This window comes from Trichoderma atroviride, chromosome 2 (assembly GCF_020647795.1).
Source record: "Trichoderma atroviride chromosome 2, complete sequence".
NCBI classification, from domain to species: domain Eukaryota; kingdom Fungi; phylum Ascomycota; class Sordariomycetes; order Hypocreales; family Hypocreaceae; genus Trichoderma; species Trichoderma atroviride.
Genome location: NC_089401.1, coordinates 166,139 through 184,920, shown reverse-complemented (window position 1 = coordinate 184,920; position 18,782 = coordinate 166,139). Strand labels below are relative to the sequence as shown.

The window sequence follows — 18,782 nt, the reverse complement described above, 5'->3', positions numbered from 1 at the left end:
ACAATAACTTTTTCCAAAAAAGAAAAAAGTCGCGTTGTCACGCAGTGAAAGCCTCGGATATAAACGCGACATGTCAAAGATGGGATCTGCAACGTTATTCGTTGTGTTATCATCCAAGACCAAAGCGGCATTTCTTCCGAGGTGTTTGGTTCGAATTTAGAAATGCCGAGAGATCAGCCGCGTTTCTATAATAGTGGAGACGCAAAGAATGCCGTATGTAGTATTTGAAGGGTAGATGTGGAGTTTGTCTTGATTCATGCAAGTCTACCTACGCAAAGACCTCTCTGTCGGGACATCTACGTCGCAGTCGCAGGCTTTGTATGCATTATGACAGTGTCTGCATGTCTATCTACTCAGTATAGGCAGGCAGGTATAATACAGAACAATAGCCGTCACCTTTTTTCAAATTTTTGAAACTGTTTAGTTTGCGCGACTGGAAACCTCGTCTACACGAGTAAAGTCGGTGATATTCCGCCAAGGACCACAAGGCCCATCATCCGGTGCTTGTACCTACATGGCTAGCAGACGGCAGTTCACAGATAGCGCCGCCCCAAGACACGAATCGGCCGATACGTGTATACACTGGACTGGATGTCAGAGAGCCGAAAGGCTTCTAGTCTCACGCCACCTTTAAGGGGTCAATCTGGTGGCGCTCAACGGCTGCTCGGAACCGGATCTAGCCGCGCAGTGCAGGCAGGAAATTCTCCTTGCCTGCAGCGGCCAGCAGTCCACGATGCTCTGTAGATCTGCGCTGGAGTCTCACCAGAAGCGCTGGTATGGCGGCTCGGCGGCTTCTCTGCATCCGAGCCCGGCCCTTGAATCCGCGGACAGAATGCAGGCCGTAGAGGTCGCGCGAACGCTGATCCGCATTGTTTTTATCCAGACGCCAATGTAACGGTATTGCTACCATCGACTTTGTGGTTATAGATGGAACAGTATCTGCTGCATAAACTCTGCGCGCTTGCTCCATTCCGAGGTCCACGGACAAGTGTCTAAAAGAGACCGCCCACGGGCTCGAAGAGCTCCATCATCTGGCCATGCCCCTAATTCAAGCGGAATCGGTCATGGAATCACCGACTCTCGACTGCGTCGTGCAGAGTTTCAAGGACAAGGACGCGGGATCTTGTCGGCGTTGAGTGGTATTGCCTCTGCCGGTGCCGCCGTGGATTGTGGATGATACGTCATACGGGAATAGGGACGGGAGTCTTCCTCGGGATATGTTGGTGATAACCTGTAGGATTACAGACGTTCACACGCGAGTATATAATGTAAATATCCTGTCGACGATGAAAAGGGGAAAAAATCACAAGAGCAGTCATTCAAACTATAGCCATTTACTTTACAAAGAGCAGCCATCTGCACTTCTTTTTGATAATATTCATTTAATATCTTTTACAGAGCAGCAGCCATATCCTGCAAAGGATAGCCCTAGATTCGATAAATCTTCTCTTGTAAAGACAACAGCTACATCCAACATGGGTTCCGTCGCAACGCTTGAAGAGACTCGCTCCATCGTCAACATCATTGAAGATGATGCTGCGAGTGATCCCAACCGCCCCTTTGTCTTCGTACCCCGATCAACACGACCTCAAGATGGATGGGAACCGGTCACATACAAACAGCTAACAAATGCTGTCAATCATGTCGCTCATCTCGTTGCACAAATGGTCGCCAACGATGCCCGAAAAGATGACTTCCCGACAATTGGCTACATCGGCCCAAATGATACGCGATATCTCGTCTTCATGCTGGCATGCATGAAGGCAAAATGCCAGCCCTTTCTACCATCTCCTCGAAACACCATCGAAGGCCAAGTCTCTCTCTTGAAGGCTACCGACTGCCGCTATTTCTGGTATGGAGAAGGATACTTGCCAGTTATCCAGAAGATTCTTGCACAGCGACAGATGCAAGTAACCCAAGTTCCTAGTGCCAAGGAATGGCTCGAGGCTACGCCCAACCCTTTCCCGTATAATCATTCGGCCGATGAGACTCGATCACATCCATGGATTGCTCTTCATACTAGCGGTTCCACCGGAATCCCCAAGAAAATAATCTTAAGCCAAGGAAATCTCCAGCTTCTTGGCAAGCTTCGCAGTACTACCGACCAGTACAATAACCCTTCTTTATACAATGCATGGGCTTCTCGTTCAACAAGAGTATTTAATCCTATGCCGTTGTTTCACGGAGCGGGAGTGGCAATGCTCATGATGCTCGCCATCAACTATAAGATGCCTTGTGCCTTGAATATACCAGAGAAACCATTAAACGCCGAGCTGGTAATGCAGTGCTTATCTCACGCTGGAGTTGATGGAACTATTCTGCCTCCTTCGGTGATTGAAGATGTCTCGTCTACTGAAGCTGGCCTGAAAGCGCTGACAAATCTCAAATTCCTCTCATTTGGAGGTGGCAGTCTGTCGGGACCAGTGGGCGACAAGCTCGTGGATAACGGAGCATACATAATTAACCTTTATGGATCCAGCGAGTAAGCTTACCACTCAATTAACTTGCCAAACTACTAGTCGCTAACGAACAATATCTAGGACTTTCCCTCTGGCCTTACAAGAGCAGACAAATCCCCGCCTTTGGCGCTATTTCATCTTCAACCCCGAACTTATGGGATCCGAGATGATTCCAACAGCGTGGGAGGGAGTTTATGGATTCAAAATACGCCGCGACCCACGAAATGCTAGTCCCCAGCCTGTCTTCAACAACTTTCCAGAATTGGACGAATTCCTTACCGGAGACTTGTTCGAGGCTCACGAATCCTTGCCCAACCACTTCAAGTACTACGGGCGAGGAGACGATGTTATCGTCTTCTCAAACGGAGAGAAGCTGAATCCAGTGACTATAGAGGATATTGTCGTTGCTCATCCAGCTCTTAAGCATGTCTTGGTTGTGGGACAGCAAAAGTTCCAGCCAGCCATCATATTGGACCCGAAGAACCCCGTAAAGAGCGACGCAGAAGCAGAAGCACTGATTAACGACGTGTGGCCTCTTATTGAGCAGGCCAACAAACAAACAGTTGCGCACGGCCGTATTGTTCGACAGCTAGTAGCCCTTTCAGACCCCAATATGCCGTTTTCGCTGGCTGGTAAAGGTACTGTGCAAAGGACCCATACTGTCCGTTTGTACGGAGATTACATTGAGGGCATCTACTTGCAGGCAGACGCTGCTGTGAACAATGTGAACTTGGACCTCAGCAGCCAGCAGGGCTTGGCGTCATCTATCAAGGAGCTGCTTCAAGACAGGCTTGACGTTGAACAGCTCGAGCAAGATACAGACTTTTTTAGCCACGGAGTCGACTCATTACAGGTCATTACCATGGCCAAGATGCTGCAAGCCGGGCTTGAAAAGGCAGGGGTCGAGTTCGATCCCAACATTGTCGCAACTCGCTCCATCTATTCCAACCCTTCAATCGAGCTTCTTTCCAGCTACATCTTCCGATCAATATCCAAATCTGATGGAGAGAATGGCGATTCAGCAGAAGCAGACTTTAGTGCCCAGCAAATTAAAGCCATGGAGGCTATCGTCGCCAAATACACCAGAAATCTCCCCGAGCGAAATGATGCTCAACGAGACCCGAATGAAAATGGTCAAACAGTCATCTTGACAGGCTCGACAGGCTCTTTGGGAAGCTACATGCTGGATCAGCTCATCAACTCGCCTCGCGTCAGCAAAGTGTACGCTCTTAACCGCGGTGCTGACGGAGGCCGTTCTCGTCAGGAGGATACAAATGAGAGCCGTACCTTGACCAAAGACTTCTCCAAGGTTGAGTTTTTGGGCTCGGACCTGTCAAAGCCAAATTTTGGACTTGATGCCGCCAAGTATGCAGAGATGCTGTCCTCGGTGGACAGAATAGTCCACAACGCTTGGCCAGTCAACTTCAACATGCCAATCGCTTCCTTTGAGCCGTTTATCCGCGGAGTCCGCCACTTTGTCGACTTTGCGGGTGCGTCACCCAAGAAAGTTGCTGTGGTGTTTGTATCAAGTATAGGTTCTGCAAATAGCTGGTCTTCTAGTGAACCTGTGCCTGAGAGGCGACTTGAAGATCCAAAATTGGCAGAGATGGGATACGGGTTGTCGAAACTCGCGGCCAGCTTCATCTTGGACGCCGCGGCGGCACAGTCAGGCTTAGCCACCGTGTCTGTGAGAGTGGGCCAAATTGCTGGGCCCAAGGCTGGAAATGGTGTCTGGAATCCGCAAGAGTTTGTACCAAGCTTGATTGCAAGCTCAGTCTATCTCGGAGCCATTCCAAGTCATATTGGCCCATTCCAAAATGCCGATTGGGTTCCGACAGAGGACGTTTCTGGAATCATCCTTGACGTGGCTGGCATCACAAATTCAGCTCCTATTGCTGAAATCAATGGCTACTTCCATGTGCAGAACCCCGCCAAGGTGCAATGGTCTGAAGTAGCCGACACCCTTAAAGAATTCTATGGCGGACGCATCAGAGAATTCACAAGCATGAGCGAATGGGTTGCGCTCTTGGAAGCCAGCGCTTCTGACGAACGGAATCTGGATAAAAACCCCGCTGTCAAGCTGCTCGACACGTATCGCGGGTTTAGAGAAAAGGAGGCAGCCGGAGAGGCACCGGTTATTTTTGACATGAAGAGGACTATTTCCAAAAGCACAACTGCCGCTGCATTGAAGCCTATTGATGCAGAGCTGTTGCGGAAGTGGTGCACTGCGTGGAACTTTTAAAGCGAATGCTATTAGGTAGCGAATCCTATTTTCTATTTTAACATGTCTCTTATCTTCAAGTTTGCTTGTTCATATTGAGAACCCTAATAGAAGTCAATGATTCGAATGCACAGCCACTCATAAACTCCGTAGAGAAGGCCAAGTGATTGGCAAGAAAATAGTGCCATAGCCATTTGCCAATCTTCTTCATGCCAACTGTACATTACTCCTAGCTCAAGTCTCTATCAACCACATCTTCTAAAATCGTCTCATTTCTGGCTTCGGCAGCTTTGCGCGCCAGCTTAAGAGTCCTGGTATCTCTTTCTGTGTTTCGCGTAACCCACCACGTCAGAAGAGTGACCAGCATACACAGGGCGACCAAGGCCATGGCGACAGCAAATGGTACCGTGTAATGAGGAGCGTATTTGCTTCTGAAGATCTGAGGTCCCACCGCCCCTCCAATCTGGCCATACGAGTTTACAAACCCAATCGAAAATGCCGAGCCTGTTGCTCTACTTGTGGTCTGGACTCTCCAGGGCCACATGAGCGGATACCATGCTGCTGCACAGCTGTTTCCGATGAGTGTAGCGATATATACACCGGCATTATTGGGATAAGCGACAAGAACTGCGTAGCAGGCAATTATTATCAGCAGACATCCGATTGGATAAAGCGGCCTGGGATACCGGCCATTGTCAGCGAAAACTCCAGAGGCCCCAATCAGAATTAAGGACGCAGCCGTAATGGGTATGTTGAGAATCTGAGCCGTCGCAATGTTTCTAAATAATCACGTTAGAAGGCTTGTTAAAGTAGTGCTGCAATGGAGATTCTCACGTAAACCCCAAATTGGCAATGACTGTCGATTGATAGAAGCGGACGCCATTCGTGCCAATTGTGTAAATAGCCCAGATCAGGGTGAATAGCCAGAGTCGGACATCTTTAAGGGAGTCGACGATTTCGCTGAGTTTAAAATTTTGTTCATTGGACCGAGGAGCGTTGGCAGGTAGTCGAGCTTGAATAAAAGCCTTTTCTTTGTCTGTTAACCAGCTTGCCGTCTCCGGAACTAGTCATCACAGCGTGTTAGATCAAGTCATCTTCCGGCTCGGAATATACGAACAATCTGGAAGTAGAAACCACACAGCGATTCCGAACACAATCGTCACAGCTCCTTCGGTGAGAAATAGCCTGCGTAACAGTTGTCAGCTATACCGCTCAATGCTCTAGGTGAAGCGCAGAGGCTCACCATTGCCATCCTGAAAGCCCAGAAGACCCAGACGCGTTGTCAAATGCAAAAGCCAATAAGCCGCCAAAAATCCCCGAAGTGTTGCCACAGATGTCTGCAAAGGATCAATATAGGTACAAAGACCAAATTGTGGCAACGAACTCACAAAAGTACAAGAGTCTTAGTGACATCTCATCTGGTCGATACCAGTAACACATCTGAAGGAGGATTCCCGCGAACTGGCCCGATTCTGCCTGTACTCTGGTAAGATTTCCAGTTCAGACTAGGGAGGAGACACATACCAATCCAAGGAAGAACCTCGTAGTATAAAGGCCGCCTTTATTATGTACAGCAGCGTGTAGCATCAAACAAATACCCCACGTAACTATGATTCGTGACTGCCACTTTGACGGCGTGAAGTATTTTAACAGGATATTTGAAGGCGTTTCTCCGATAATATAAGGTATCTTGTTTATAGTTAGATGCTGAAATGAGGCAGATGATATCCGGGATCTGGCATACATAGTATACTACCGTTACTAGATTGTACTCATCTGATGTCATGCCAAGCTGATTCATGATATTCTGATGAGTTCCCTGGTTCATAATTCGAGCATTCGATACCTGCGACAGGTCATCAGTCTAGCCATTGTTTAGTCAAAGCCGAACGATTGCTTACATTGTCTGAATCCAAATTTTTAAACATGAAAATAAGTGAGCACAAAGGCATCAGATGCCAATCAATGCGCCTTAGTAGCTTCTTCTCCTCTTCGGCAGTGAGAAGCGTGCGTGCGCCTTGGCTATCTGCCTGGAATCCATCAATTGCTTCGTCTATTGGTAACTGGGATATTACTTCGCCCCGTTTTGCATAGTGAATTTTGTTGTCGTGAGATATAGTCGGTATACTGACTTCGACATTATCGTGAGAGTCTTTGGTAGTCATTTTGCGCACTTGTCACAAAACATGTGTTTCTATATTTACTTTGACATACTATCTCCAGCTTACTTATGACTTAAAACACACAACTACTAAAAGGAAAATAAAGACACTTCCTATTGATCATGCCATGTACACCCTGCAAGCACGCATTTCGGAAACACTCCGCAATTTAGCTGGCAAATGATAAGCTATTTGAAAACGCAGCTACGAACCAAGAGTTCGGATGGTGACACATCATTGTTGATATGCATAATAATTACAATTCGCTAGATAGACAGTTATATCCGGGCAATTTATATGCACTCCATATATCGTGCGCCCGTTCGCAGATCTAAAGTCACTGTTGGAGGCAGAGAGGGGCAAGCTCGCAATCAAAGTGCATGATCACGCAACGCAGCTATGATCTCAAACGCACCAAACGGAACTAATTGGGCTACGAGGTGCATTTAGCCAGTATGCGATCGGCATTTGGAGTCAAAAGTCGCATGTTCAGTTTATCGCGGATAATATAAGTATCTAAACATAGCCAAGTCATGGCGCGTGGTTAAAGTACGAGAAAGTAGTCGTATTGAGAATACAGCATTATATTTGACTCGATCAACAGAGTTTAAGATATCAAATATGGCAACGGTAATTAATCTTGCGCAGGGCCTCGTTGAGATCCCCGCGTATCATCAGGTACCGGAGACCGCTCACGAACGTATGATGTTGGAACCTCTCTTCTATAAACACCCATCACTCACATGTAATATCTGTAGTGGACTGGGCCGACCTGGTCACTCTGGATCTCTCTCAGTTTGAGGAGCCCGGCGGTAAAGCCCGTCTAGCCAAGCAGCTTCAAGAAGCTATCCAAAAGATTGGTGAGTAATGTTTATTCCTGTATCTGATACCGGTGTTAAGATTATTCGGTAAAGGCTTCTTCTACATTACAAATTTTGGTTTAAGCCAAGAACAAGTAGATCGCCAATTCGCCATCGGTAAAGAAGTTTTTCGATTGCCTACAGAAGAAAAACTCAAATATCGAGCTGAATTAGAAAAGGGAGGCTACAACGGCTATAAGCCGCTGGGTCTTAGAGTAAGTATGATCCGTCCACCGCATCCCAGTCGCTAATATGCCGAGCAAAGGAGGTCGCTCCAGGTATCTGGGACAACACTGAAATTTTCAACATACCCAAGTTCATACATGCCTATGAGCGTCCGCAGCCGGATATCATCAACCAGAATCGCCATGAAATCGAGAACTTTGCACGACACATCCACGACCATATTGTTGGGAAGCTTTTAATCCTCTGTGCTATCATCTTAGAGCTACCAGAAGACTATTTTCTGAATCACCATCGCTACAATGAAAAATCCGACTGTCATTTGCGATACATGAAGTACCATCATCGTTCAGAGGAGGAAAACCAAGCTCTCGACAATGTCTGGGTGAAAGGCCACACGGATTTTGGGAGTCTCACGCTGTTGTTTCGGCAGCCTGTGTGTGCACTGCAAGTACGAACTCCAGAAGGTAATTGGCGCTGGGTTCGTCCGTATCCAGAAAGCATAACAGTCAATCTAGCCGACTCGCTCGACTTTTGGACGAATGGGTTCTTGAAAAGCTCAATCCATAGAGTGGTAGCGCCTCCATCTGATCAACGAGATGTTGATAGGCTTGGCGTTCTGTACTTTCTCAGGCCGGAAGATAGCACGGAATTGAAGCCCATCACTAGCACTGTCCTTCAGCGGCTCGGCTACTCTAACGAGACAGACACGAGTGCAGCTGGGATTACAGCTGGTGAATGGGTAAAGGCGAGAGTCGCCAAGGGAGTCGCCAAAGAAAACAAACCACGAAGCGAGGTGGAAGAACAGGTCATCATCGGTGGATTAACTGCAAAGTACTATGATTAGATAGACAGCCGAGGCTTTTTGGGCTCTAAGCTACATATCATCTTCAATGTATTGCTTATACACTGTAGGATAAAACTTCTGACCGTTGTTTCTATGTGACCGTACCTTGGTTCGCAATTGGCTTTCCCCCCAAGTGTCGTATTTGCCACGTAGGAACGGAGAGTCAATGGCCTTGCTTTCCTCTGATTCAAGACCAGCATCGCGCCGAAAATTGGAAAAGTGATCCTCCAAAGTCCCAAGAGCCTGACTTTTGGTCAAGTCTCGCCGTACGCCTTGGAAAAAGGGAATGCTGAATCTTTCATCGCCACTTGAGAGCACTCGATGTATGGTTGCCTTGCAAATGCCATGCGTTACTACTTCGAATGCTTGACCAATATTTACCACAAGCGTGCCCGGAATTACGGGGACGTCGATCCAGTCGCCAGCCTTGTTGAGAACTTGCAGTCCCTTGACGCTTGGTGGTGAAGCCTGAAGCAAAAACGTCCACCAGCCGGAGGAATCTTTGTGAGGACCAACTCCCTGGCCTGATCCAGTTACAGCAGGGTAATGTACAAGCTTGAGCCTATGCTGATCAGAGAGAAAAGACTCGAATGTGTGGCTGGGTAATTCTAGCGCTTGAGCAACCAAGGTAAGAAACCGTTCTCCAAGAAGAGTCAACTCGGAGATGTAATCCTCAACAATTGGTCGCAGCTCCGAGAGTCCAGTGGGCCACTACCGTATAAATGCAGAGTTAGACATTGACAATAGAATACGTGATCAATTTTGTTGTTATATACCTGGTTGGGACCTCTGAGGCCTTCATAGAGAGGTGCATTAGGATCTGAGACGGCCGCCAATTCTGTTGCAAACTCGATTTGCTCCCTGACATCGGCCTGGCCATTTGTGATTTCCGTGCTTGCTCCCGAGTATCCAAGGAAATGCTTCGAGTTCTCTAAAGCTGCTGCCTTTTTTGCACTGTCTGGCAGAGCAAATAGCCTCGGAAGTATGTCAACGAGACTGTCAAGTACTTGTTGAGGCACCTTGTGATTTGAGATGTATAGGAATCCCACCTCTGTAAGAGCGATGCGAAGAGCGCTGAGAAGAGCCGGGAGCGATGTGGGATCATCTGCCAGAGCCAGGTCGATGACGGGAATCTCCTGAAAGCTACTTTTAGGACCCGACATTATTGGAATGAATATGATGCGATGAGGGCGAGGATACTCAATTACGCAACTGGAAGTTTGGAGAGAAAACTTGGCTTGAGAAATTGAGGCTTTTGCGACTCCCATTAGCCGAAGTCGCTGTATTCAAGCTTGCTTATGTAAATTTTCTTGATCTTTGAGTCTAAAGGAGATCATTCGATTTAAGTGGCTGAATGAGAAATGATGCAATTTTGAAGCATGACTAACTAGGCGCATTCTATTCTCGCTACAAATACGCGGTAAAATGCAAAAACAAGTCGTTAAATCTAGTGTAAGCTAGACGTCACTCATAGTTTTGTTCTCCCTGACAGGAAGTAATGTTTTGTTATTTATTAGCCCAACGAAACATAAAATACTGTGCAAAGTCTATAAATTAGTGACAAAGACTTTGCGTCTTAATGATCGGCTTGTTCGACACGTTGGAGCGCGGCTTCAGGCTTCGTAATCAGACTTGCAATCTAATTAGGCAAGTTGCTTCTCTTTGTTGTTACAGCCGGACTACTCTGAGAGTATAAGGCAATATCTCTGCTTATAATATGGTATCTAAGGGTGTCGCCCATTTAAATTTCTTGCCTACCTGTATGAGAGTTAGCTCATTTCGGACTTTGACATGTTTCATCTCGCAAGGTCAATGCTGGAACAGCTTCCTGCTTTAAGCTAGTTTACCGAGTAAGACGAGCTGTAAGCAATTGTTGGCATGCGCATGGATATACAGCGTTTCTCTCACTGCTGACTAGTAAAATGTGAAGTAAATCTAAAACTTGACAATGTCTATATCTTGGAGTCTATTTCGTTATGCCCGGCGATGCCCTTTGTGATCCATATATCGACGGTCCCAGCTTGCTTGATAACCCGAGCAGCTACGTATCATGCGGTTGAGCCTATAAATGACACTAACACTTTTAATATTCCCGCGCCATCTAGAAGGTGAAGAACGCTTTTGAACTCGGGAAAGACATCACATCCAACGGTTTGCAGCGGATGCCACTGAAAAGGGCCCATTAGTGATAAACATCCTTTCGTCCATCATGACCTGCACAATGGATACCTACTAGATACTACAGAGGACTACGTGGGCGACATTTAGTTTCCATCATTAGGCGCATGGCATATGGTAGCCCCCCACATAAGAGTTTGAATGCGTATTGATGCCCTGCATGGATGGTGTCCTCGCGCATGCCACCATCCCAAAATGCTGGGACAGATGACGATGAAACGATCGTCACCGTTGTGGAATGCCCGTCATTCACGTGGAGGATCCATGAGTTGCTTCGCGCATGACACTAGCGATATCACTATGGATTACTAACCCGTTGTATATATCGCAGCTCAACACTGACTGCTCTGATTGTTATCTGCATCTTGGTTTGGAGATAACATGTAACATCACAAGGCGTCTTGACCTGGGGCGGATAATATCGCAGCTGGGGAAGAGCCCCAGCACCAAGACTTTACCCCAATAGGTGCAGTAAACGGCTGCTATCTAATTGTCCTGCCAATGACAGCCTAAACTGTCCATATCTTCGTGGGGTTTCTTGCTAGGGTCCCATGAGCGGCAACTTGGCTCACTTGCCGCCAGAAAAACCATAGCCAACATTTGTCGTTACATGACCATCAATGTGATTGAACAGCTGCCGGTGTTCTTTTTAGACATATGAGGGTTTCTTGGAAGCACTCACTAGTTAGCATGATGAATGCACTCTGTCTCTGCATTATGGGTTATTATCTATGCCGTGTTAACCGTCGCAGAGCTGAGTCTAATTATCTAATTACAATGCTATGCCAGCTACAATTCGGGCCTTCCTAGTGGACGTCTAAGCGCCCTAATCAATGCAGCTTCGCACAGGCACAAGTAGATACTTGTAAAAGGCGCTTAGAGAGGATTCAAGATTAAGGCATGCCGGAAATAACCAATAACAGTAACAGATTTCTAACAGCCATCAGACCAGGCTCACTGAATTTCCAAGTACCTTGTAGATGGCTGACGCTTCGTGAGGTGATTCATTTGCTACTTGTAGGACTACTGGATTTGTCGCGAAGCTATGCGGGAAACCCATGTAACTTGAGACGTTTCTACACCTGACACAGAGTACCCAAATTTTCATCCTCAACCAGAACCGCTTTGTGCAGTGACTGTAGCCTCAACCCAGCGCAACATTAGACGTGTGTGGTAGCACGAGCCCACAAGGCGTACAATGGAATAGTTTGCGTCTTAGGGCTGCTTGTGACACCAGGGTGCAACCCCAGACCAAATGACTGCCGCAGCTGTCGTGTGCACGCACGTGGAGCGCGAGATTCAAAACTGAAAGGGTGCAGACAGCTACTGATAACGGCCTAAGCACTGAAGCTACGCGCCCACGGGAACAGTATCAACGGACCCTCCAGGCGTGAGACCACAGACGGGCTGTTGCGCGTTTGCAGCTTCTACCTTACAAAAGGAGCGTGGGCTCAAACACTTCGCGATCTTAGAGCTACCTGATTGAGCCTAGACGTGGTTCCCACGGCAGCCGAATTACCGAGCTGTGTAGCAGTAGTCCAGGAACGCGAGATCCAGTGGCCGGGCTGCAGCCAATCGCCTCTCTCGTGAGTTCTTCATTGAGAACCTGTGTCGGCTCTTCACTCTGTACCGTTGACTGGCGGTCCGTCACTTGATCCTTCATCTACCATTAGCGGGCAGCTACCCGCGCGATTGAGGCCGTCATGTAACGTCCCCTTCCCGGATTGGATGCTTCTCTCAGATTAGGCATCTGGAAACGCAGGCGGGAATGGAGTGAGGCCATATTGAGACGGGCTGCAGGAGTCAGTGTTTGCCTGGGTTTCTTGACGGCGTTTTGGGTTGATGTTTAAATACACCTCGAGGTTCCTCATGTCGATCCTTTTCTGTCTGAGCAAGAGCTTCTTCACCACTTTTACATTCCCTCTACCAGGTCCTTGACGGATCGGTCCCTTCCTTCTGGACATACTTATCTTTCACGTATATATTATCTCTTTTGCGTACATAACGTTAAACAAATATGCTCTTTCAAAAGACTCTCGCAGGCCTCGGCCTCTTGGCCAGCCTTGCTTCGGCCGCTCCCTCTCTTAGACGTCGACAGGACCCCGCGGGCCTTAACGTTGTTTACTGGGGCCAGAATGGTGGCGGAACCATTGAGAACAACGATCTTTCTGCGTACTGTACAGCAACCAGCGATATTGATGTATTGGTCTTATCATCGTGCGTTATCTAGCTCTTACATAAAACATGGCTTCGACTTACATTCATTTATAGATTATGGCAGTGGTCAAATGGTGCTACGGCCATGGGAGGCTCATTTGGTCAATCTGTCAGTCTTCTCCTCACTAGATTTACGAAGCACATGTTCTAACAAACGTATAGTGTGGAGTTACCAGCTCAGGCCAACCCCAGAACTGCGACGCCTTAGTTGCTGCTATAACAAAATGCAAGAACGCTGGCGTGAAAATTATACTCAGCATTGGAGGCGCAGCTGCCTATTCTAGTTTCGCATCGGCAGATGAGGCCTCAGCAGCCGGTCAATACGTATGGAATGCGTATGGCGGTGGAAGTGGTGTCACAAGGTATGTAACCTGTCTGATCCCCAATTATCGAAGACAACCACTCACTTCATATAGGCCTTTTGGTAACAACATCGTGGATGGCTTTGATTTGGACCTTGAACTGGCCACTGGGAACGAATACTTCATCCCTTTCCTCAACACGCTTCGGTCGAACTTTGCCAGTGATCCCAGTCACACCTATGTGATCACAGGAGCTCCGGTAAGTTAATCCACAACATTTTAAGAGTAAATACAGCGTGCTAACACCTGCAAGCAATGTCCCATTCCGCACGTATTCCTTTAATTCGCCGTTAGATGACTGGATCATAGCTTGCTAACAATAAGAAATAGAGAACCCAACATGGGAATTATCATCCAGGGCGTTCAGTTTGACTATTTATGGATTCAGTTCTACAACAACAACAACTATACGGTTCCCTGTAGTTTAGGTATCAATGGCGGAGCTCCTTTCAACTATAACAACTGGACGTCCTTCGTTGAAACTACACCATCCAAAAACGCAAAGCTCTTTGTTGGTGAGTGATCCTGACTGTACTGGATATGAATCGGTTTGTTCTAACAGCTTGCAGGTGTACCTGGTTAGTAAAATACATACTTTGTAATATCTGGTAATTTGAAGATCTATTGATACTAACAATCCGTAAGCATCTCCGCTCGGGGCAAATGGCTCGCCAACCGGCTCAGTCTACTATGCCACTCCCCAGCAACTAGCTCAAATTGTCGCTGAAGTAAAGGGAAACTCAAACTTTGGCGGCATCATGATGTGGTCTGCTGGATTTTCCGACTCCAACGTCAACAACGGCTGCAACTATGCTCAAGAAGCGAAAAACATCTTGTTGACTGGCTCTCCTTGCTCTTCCGGGCCTGTTACTGCCTCGCTTCCTCCCGTCCCAACTTCGACTTCGGCCTCCTCGCCACCAGGAAGCAGCTCAACTCCTCCCTCTGGCTCCGGTTCCGTTCCTCAATGGGGACAAGTAAGTTCTGCTCCATATCATGCCAAAAGACACTATCTAACATAGAATAGTGCGGTGGCGATGGTTACACAGGGCCAACTCAGTGTGTGGCACCATACAAATGTGTGGCTACGAGTGAGTGGTGGTCTCAGTGTGAGTAAAACGCTTGGGATTCATCGCCTCAAGAATCCACGAGTAGTGACCTCGGAAACACCAAGTGGGCCAAAGAACCCTCTTCCTTGTATTGTATATAGTCCAATTTGATGCAGCTTTGCGTCCATTCAAGTACATATTTCATGAAATTACATATGTTGGACATTTTAGTCCAGTCTCCATATTATTATCTCTGCGTGTGGCCAACATCTGCTTGTTCAATGATCGCTATGCGCTTGGGAAGTGTTAATTCGCAATGTGAACGGTATCGCGTACTTCTAATTGGTGAGTAGAATGTACCGCATTTACGGAGCAATAGTGCTTAGTAGTAGCGGGTTATTGAGAGCACAGCCGTCTACATGTACAAAATCTTACCGAAAAGTCATTATTCTTCCATACATTCTGCCTGCTTATTTACTGGGGCTCAAAATTCTGTCTCTACATGTAAGGTAAAGTCAGCAAACCTTCTTCCAATGCAGTAAGTCATTAATAACAGCCTACCAACTAACCATCCTAGATTTTTCTCATTCCTGTTTCTCCCACCACTTAGAAGTATTATTAGTATGCAATAATGCTATACAATGCAGCACTAGGCATATCCTGTTAATAGCTATTTGAATGCTATGCTTCATGGGCATCTTGAGATTGCCTAAATTGCTGATTCTATTGTCATCTCACTCATAGAATAGATGTTACTAGATCCTTGATACTTGTTGTATTCAATTACTAACTGCAATTTGATCTAAAGCATTTATTGTCTACGACGGCCAGGCCTCCAAGGCGTCGAAAATCATGGCTTTCGCTCGATATAGTAGAGTGGATGAGCCATGTAAAGGTCATTGGCACAAGACTAGTCTGGCAGGTGCGCCAAGGTTTACCTACGTATTAGCCTCCTCTCAGAATATAGAAAACAAAAGCCAGTCTAGATAAAAAGGTTTCCGTATTCTAGATTGAATAAATACTTACTCTCTGTCGGTACTGTATAGTAATTCATTGTCACTAATATGTTTAATTTAGACTGCTCTGAAAAAGCTACGGATTCCAAACTGCTCGTTTCTTCATGGTGATGAAAGCAAGACTTGCTCTGTGAAGGCGACATTTCCCATATATGTTTATTTAATTGACTTTTTACTTATCAATCTTGCCCTCATTGGATCAGATAATTCACACTTCGGTTAGCTATTCCTAGCCGACCCGGTACGGATAAGACCTACGTGGGGGCACTAAGACTGCAATGACTTGACTACGGTTGCCCTGTTGCCCAGATGTGGATTTCCAACTCACGAATTTGTTGTCCAGAATAATAAGTATAAGCTATGCTGATCACTGGCGCGATAGTACTCGTAATAAAGGCGTAAGTCTTGAGGATGACGCTCTCACAAGGATTCTGCTGCCAGGAAACGCAACTCGGGAAGAAAACGCCACTCGCTATACGTCTGCTTTCGCCTGCCAAACAAACTGTAAAATACGATTCCGCTATTGTCTCTCCGTCGTTGACATCTTTATCTGCCCGTAAAGTCCTTTGCTACGCGTTATTTCCCAGCCATGCGCGGCAGATCACAAGGCTGTGACTATTTGGGAAGAAAGTTTACCTGTAGGCTCGGATAACACCCACATTTTGCAGGGTTACTACAAGGAATTTGTAGAATGCCATTTTGAGTTCTTTAGTATTCTCCTATCGATCAAACCGGAAACCACAAGTATGCACTCAAAGTACGTACATGCATGTGCCGACCACGCCCAGTCGTATACTCCTCCTATCATTCCAAATTCAACTATTTCCGCTGCTAGTAATCCCATCAATTAGCGTGCTGCTAAACTGTGTCTAGTCGGTCATTAGCCCAGTTTTGTGACCAGGACCGTGTGTGTATGTAGCCCGGGTCGGCTGGAGGTAACTAGGATTTTGTGCCAAAGTTAATTCAACATTATAAGAAGAGCTAGCATTCTTCAGACTCCATTGAAAGCTTGTCTTCAAGCAATTGCATCTATATAGAACATCCAAGATTCCAAATCACCATCTCTCCGCTTCTACAATTCATATCAACATCTTTCGGAATACTGCGAGCATGGATTACGACTACCGCGCTCTCCCGCCCTCGTCTTTTATACCATTCTTCGAAAATGACGATTCCCGCTGGCAGGCAGTGCAGGATCGAGACATCAATTCGGACGGATTATTTGTCTACGCAGTCAGAAGCACAAAAGTATTTTGCCGACCGGTTTGCAAATCCAGACATCCTCGCCGATGCAATGTCTCGTTCTACCCGACAGGAAAACAAGCACAGCTATCAGGCTTCCGCCCATGCAAGCGTTGTAAACCAGAATTAGAGGGCCTCATGCCCGAGGAAACGGCGGTACAGAAAATTCGCGAATTCCTACAAGAACTGGAAAGAACAGGAATCAATGATGAGGGCTCTTATCAGCTCACCCTGAGTCAAATGGCGAGGCAAGCCAAGGTATCGAAGTGGTATTTTCACAGAGTATTTAAGAAATCCATGGGTGTAACCCCCGTGCAGTACTTGAAGATATGGCGCGACACGATACATTCGCAAAATCAACTGGACAATAACGGCTTGCATTGGCTTGATCAACCAGCCCCCTGCACCGTTGAGTGGCCTCAGCTTACGGAGACATTTCCGAACAGCGAGGATTTTTCGGCGGATAACGTCTCCAATGTCACAAGCGAGACTGATGAAGTAATGGCGGCCGATTTTGCTTTTCCGAGCTGGCTCACATAATGTGGATATTGCTACCGAGGTTTTGGTGAGGGCAGAAAAAGCGTGGGGTGCTGTTAATACTTAAAGCATAGATTGTCATAGCTTATCATTCTTTCTCTGCCCGAACGAAATAAATGTCAATGCAGCACAAAAGAATATCGTCTTCAATTTCTAGTGAACAGCAGAAACGCGCTCGCGGCACTCTGGAGTTTGAATCTCGAGCACGCGCAATCTCGTCTACATCCCCAGCCATGGATGGGCCCAGAGTTGAACACATCTCTGCCCTTTTACGCGTATGTGGCCTTTGATTGTCCGTCTCGGTTGACATCATAATGTGCGAGATTCGCCTAATCTTACTGAAGAAGATTTTTGCCCATGATTGCATCTTGCGTAACCGTTATAAAATGAGTTGGATGGAAGAGGTGTAGCAGGGCGAAACTCCCCGTCTAGCTACAACTGGCGTCTGACTGTAGAAACGTAGTAAGAAAGGTTGTCACACCTCACATAGTCTGACGGTTGAAGGCATTCTAGGCAACCGTTTTCTTTGCTCTCTCGCCCTCTATGTCTGTATACGGCTGGGCAGCTCGTCAAGACGTGGCGCTGGGCTTGTTTCGTCAACGTGGTGCGGCAGAGGCTGCTTATGCTGCATCTTGTACTCCGCAAATCATTTTACTAACACCATTTGTGGTCCATCCGATCCAACGCTAATGACAACGCCACCTGGCGCCTCCACAACGGCCTTGGATAAAGGAATAAGCCCCGATATTGCGTTTGACAAGCCCAAGTGCGAGGCTGCATCGCAACGCTATTTGCTCAGAGCAGGAAAGCGGAGCAAGGCTTGCAATATAAGCAAGTTTTTGCGCCGTGGCTAGCGGAAACTCGTACCTGTTTTGCTCCGGGGTAGCGACGTTGTATATATTACTATTTTCCAGCCATAAGACACTACCTATCTAACAGAGCCGAATGTGCTATAAGTTGTCAACCCATGCCATCGGGCTACGTGGCGTTGGAAGCTTGTTGAGACGCAATAGAAGATAGACGCTCATTTCTCTTGGTACTTCTGGGAACATTATTAACAAGGATTTTGAATAGTGAATTCGCACATCAGCATGTTAATATAGTGTCTCATATGTTGCCTTGAAGTCATTTGTAAGAGATGGCTCGCGAGATAAAGTGTATGAAAGCATATTCTGCTGCGAAGGCTTCTGCATCAACTCACTCTCAACTCAACCTGGCTGCTCATATATACTTCAGCCGCAGTAAATATGGGTATGGAAGCTAGCTTGTTTTCTCATCGCTTCGTTATTTTACGCTTGGTATCAATGTCAATAATACACTCGCACTCTTTCCAATCCTAGAACGACACCCCTAGCTGCCGTTTTTCTTGGTTCCTAGGCACCTATACCAAGCTTCCTCAGCCGTTCTTTAGCCTTTGATGCTAACTTAATTTGATCATTAATGCGGAGTTTC

The 18,782-nt window shown here is 46.8% G+C and overlaps 6 protein-coding genes across 6 annotated transcripts; 4 read left to right on the top strand and 2 right to left on the bottom strand.

The window, feature by feature from the left end:
- The first annotated feature begins 289 nt into the window (after positions 1-289).
- Positions 290-1,306, top strand: TrAtP1_002711 (uncharacterized protein). Its single transcript, XM_066111580.1, has one exon. It carries the CDS (start codon positions 734-736, stop codon positions 893-895), a length of 162 nt encoding a protein of 53 aa, XP_065967656.1. The 5' UTR covers positions 290-733; the 3' UTR covers positions 896-1,306.
- TrAtP1_002710 (putative NRPS-like protein biosynthetic cluster) lies at positions 1,307-4,900 on the top strand. The gene is made up of 2 exons (XM_014093807.2): positions 1,307-2,482; positions 2,541-4,900. The coding sequence occupies exons 1-2, from the start codon at positions 1,476-1,478 to the stop codon at positions 4,699-4,701; spliced, it is 3,168 nt and encodes a 1,055-aa protein (XP_013949282.2). The 5' UTR covers positions 1,307-1,475; the 3' UTR covers positions 4,702-4,900.
- A 9-nt stretch (positions 4,901-4,909) lies between these two features.
- TrAtP1_002709 (uncharacterized protein) lies at positions 4,910-6,845 on the bottom strand (the record flags this gene model as incomplete). Its single annotated transcript, XM_066111579.1, has 9 exons — positions 4,910-5,459; positions 5,515-5,743; positions 5,798-5,865; positions 5,924-6,017; positions 6,069-6,156; positions 6,205-6,369; positions 6,425-6,526; positions 6,582-6,710; positions 6,813-6,845. The coding sequence occupies 9 exons, from the start codon at positions 6,843-6,845 to the stop codon at positions 4,910-4,912; spliced, it is 1,458 nt and encodes a 485-aa protein (XP_065967655.1).
- A 1,917-nt stretch (positions 6,846-8,762) lies between these two features.
- On the bottom strand, positions 8,763-9,895 carry TrAtP1_002708 (uncharacterized protein; the record flags this gene model as incomplete). Its single annotated transcript, XM_014093804.2, has 2 exons — positions 8,763-9,443; positions 9,509-9,895. 2 exons carry the CDS (start codon positions 9,893-9,895, stop codon positions 8,763-8,765), a joined length of 1,068 nt encoding a protein of 355 aa, XP_013949279.2.
- A 2,551-nt stretch (positions 9,896-12,446) lies between these two features.
- TrAtP1_002707 (uncharacterized protein) lies at positions 12,447-14,728 on the top strand. Its single transcript, XM_014093803.2, has 9 exons — positions 12,447-13,127; positions 13,182-13,236; positions 13,290-13,489; positions 13,544-13,688; positions 13,743-13,756; positions 13,820-14,004; positions 14,059-14,067; positions 14,135-14,463; positions 14,514-14,728. The coding sequence occupies exons 1-9, from the start codon at positions 12,928-12,930 to the stop codon at positions 14,601-14,603; spliced, it is 1,227 nt and encodes a 408-aa protein (XP_013949278.2). The 5' UTR covers positions 12,447-12,927; the 3' UTR covers positions 14,604-14,728.
- A 1,933-nt stretch (positions 14,729-16,661) lies between these two features.
- TrAtP1_002706 (uncharacterized protein) lies at positions 16,662-17,333 on the top strand (the record flags this gene model as incomplete). Its single annotated transcript, XM_014093746.2, has 1 exon — positions 16,662-17,333. One exon carries the CDS (start codon positions 16,662-16,664, stop codon positions 17,331-17,333), a length of 672 nt encoding a protein of 223 aa, XP_013949221.2.
- Positions 17,334-18,782: the final 1,449 nt, after the last annotated feature.

Bases quoted from the DNA above. Each gene is read 5' to 3' on its own strand.
- TrAtP1_002711 (XM_066111580.1), top strand. From the start codon at position 734: ATGCTCTGTAGATCTGCGCTGGAGTCTCACCAGAAGCGCTGGTATGGC.
- TrAtP1_002710 (XM_014093807.2), top strand. From the start codon at position 1,476: ATGGGTTCCGTCGCAACGCTTGAAGAGACTCGCTCCATCGTCAACATC. The intron at 2,483-2,540 runs GTAAGCTTACCA...AACAATATCTAG, and splicing joins AACCTTTATGGATCCAGCGA to GACTTTCCCTCTGGCCTTAC.
- TrAtP1_002707 (XM_014093803.2), top strand. From the start codon at position 12,928: ATGCTCTTTCAAAAGACTCTCGCAGGCCTCGGCCTCTTGGCCAGCCTT. The intron at 13,237-13,289 runs GTCAGTCTTCTC...ACAAACGTATAG, and splicing joins GAGGCTCATTTGGTCAATCT to TGTGGAGTTACCAGCTCAGG. The intron at 14,464-14,513 runs GTAAGTTCTGCT...AACATAGAATAG, and splicing joins CCGTTCCTCAATGGGGACAA to TGCGGTGGCGATGGTTACAC.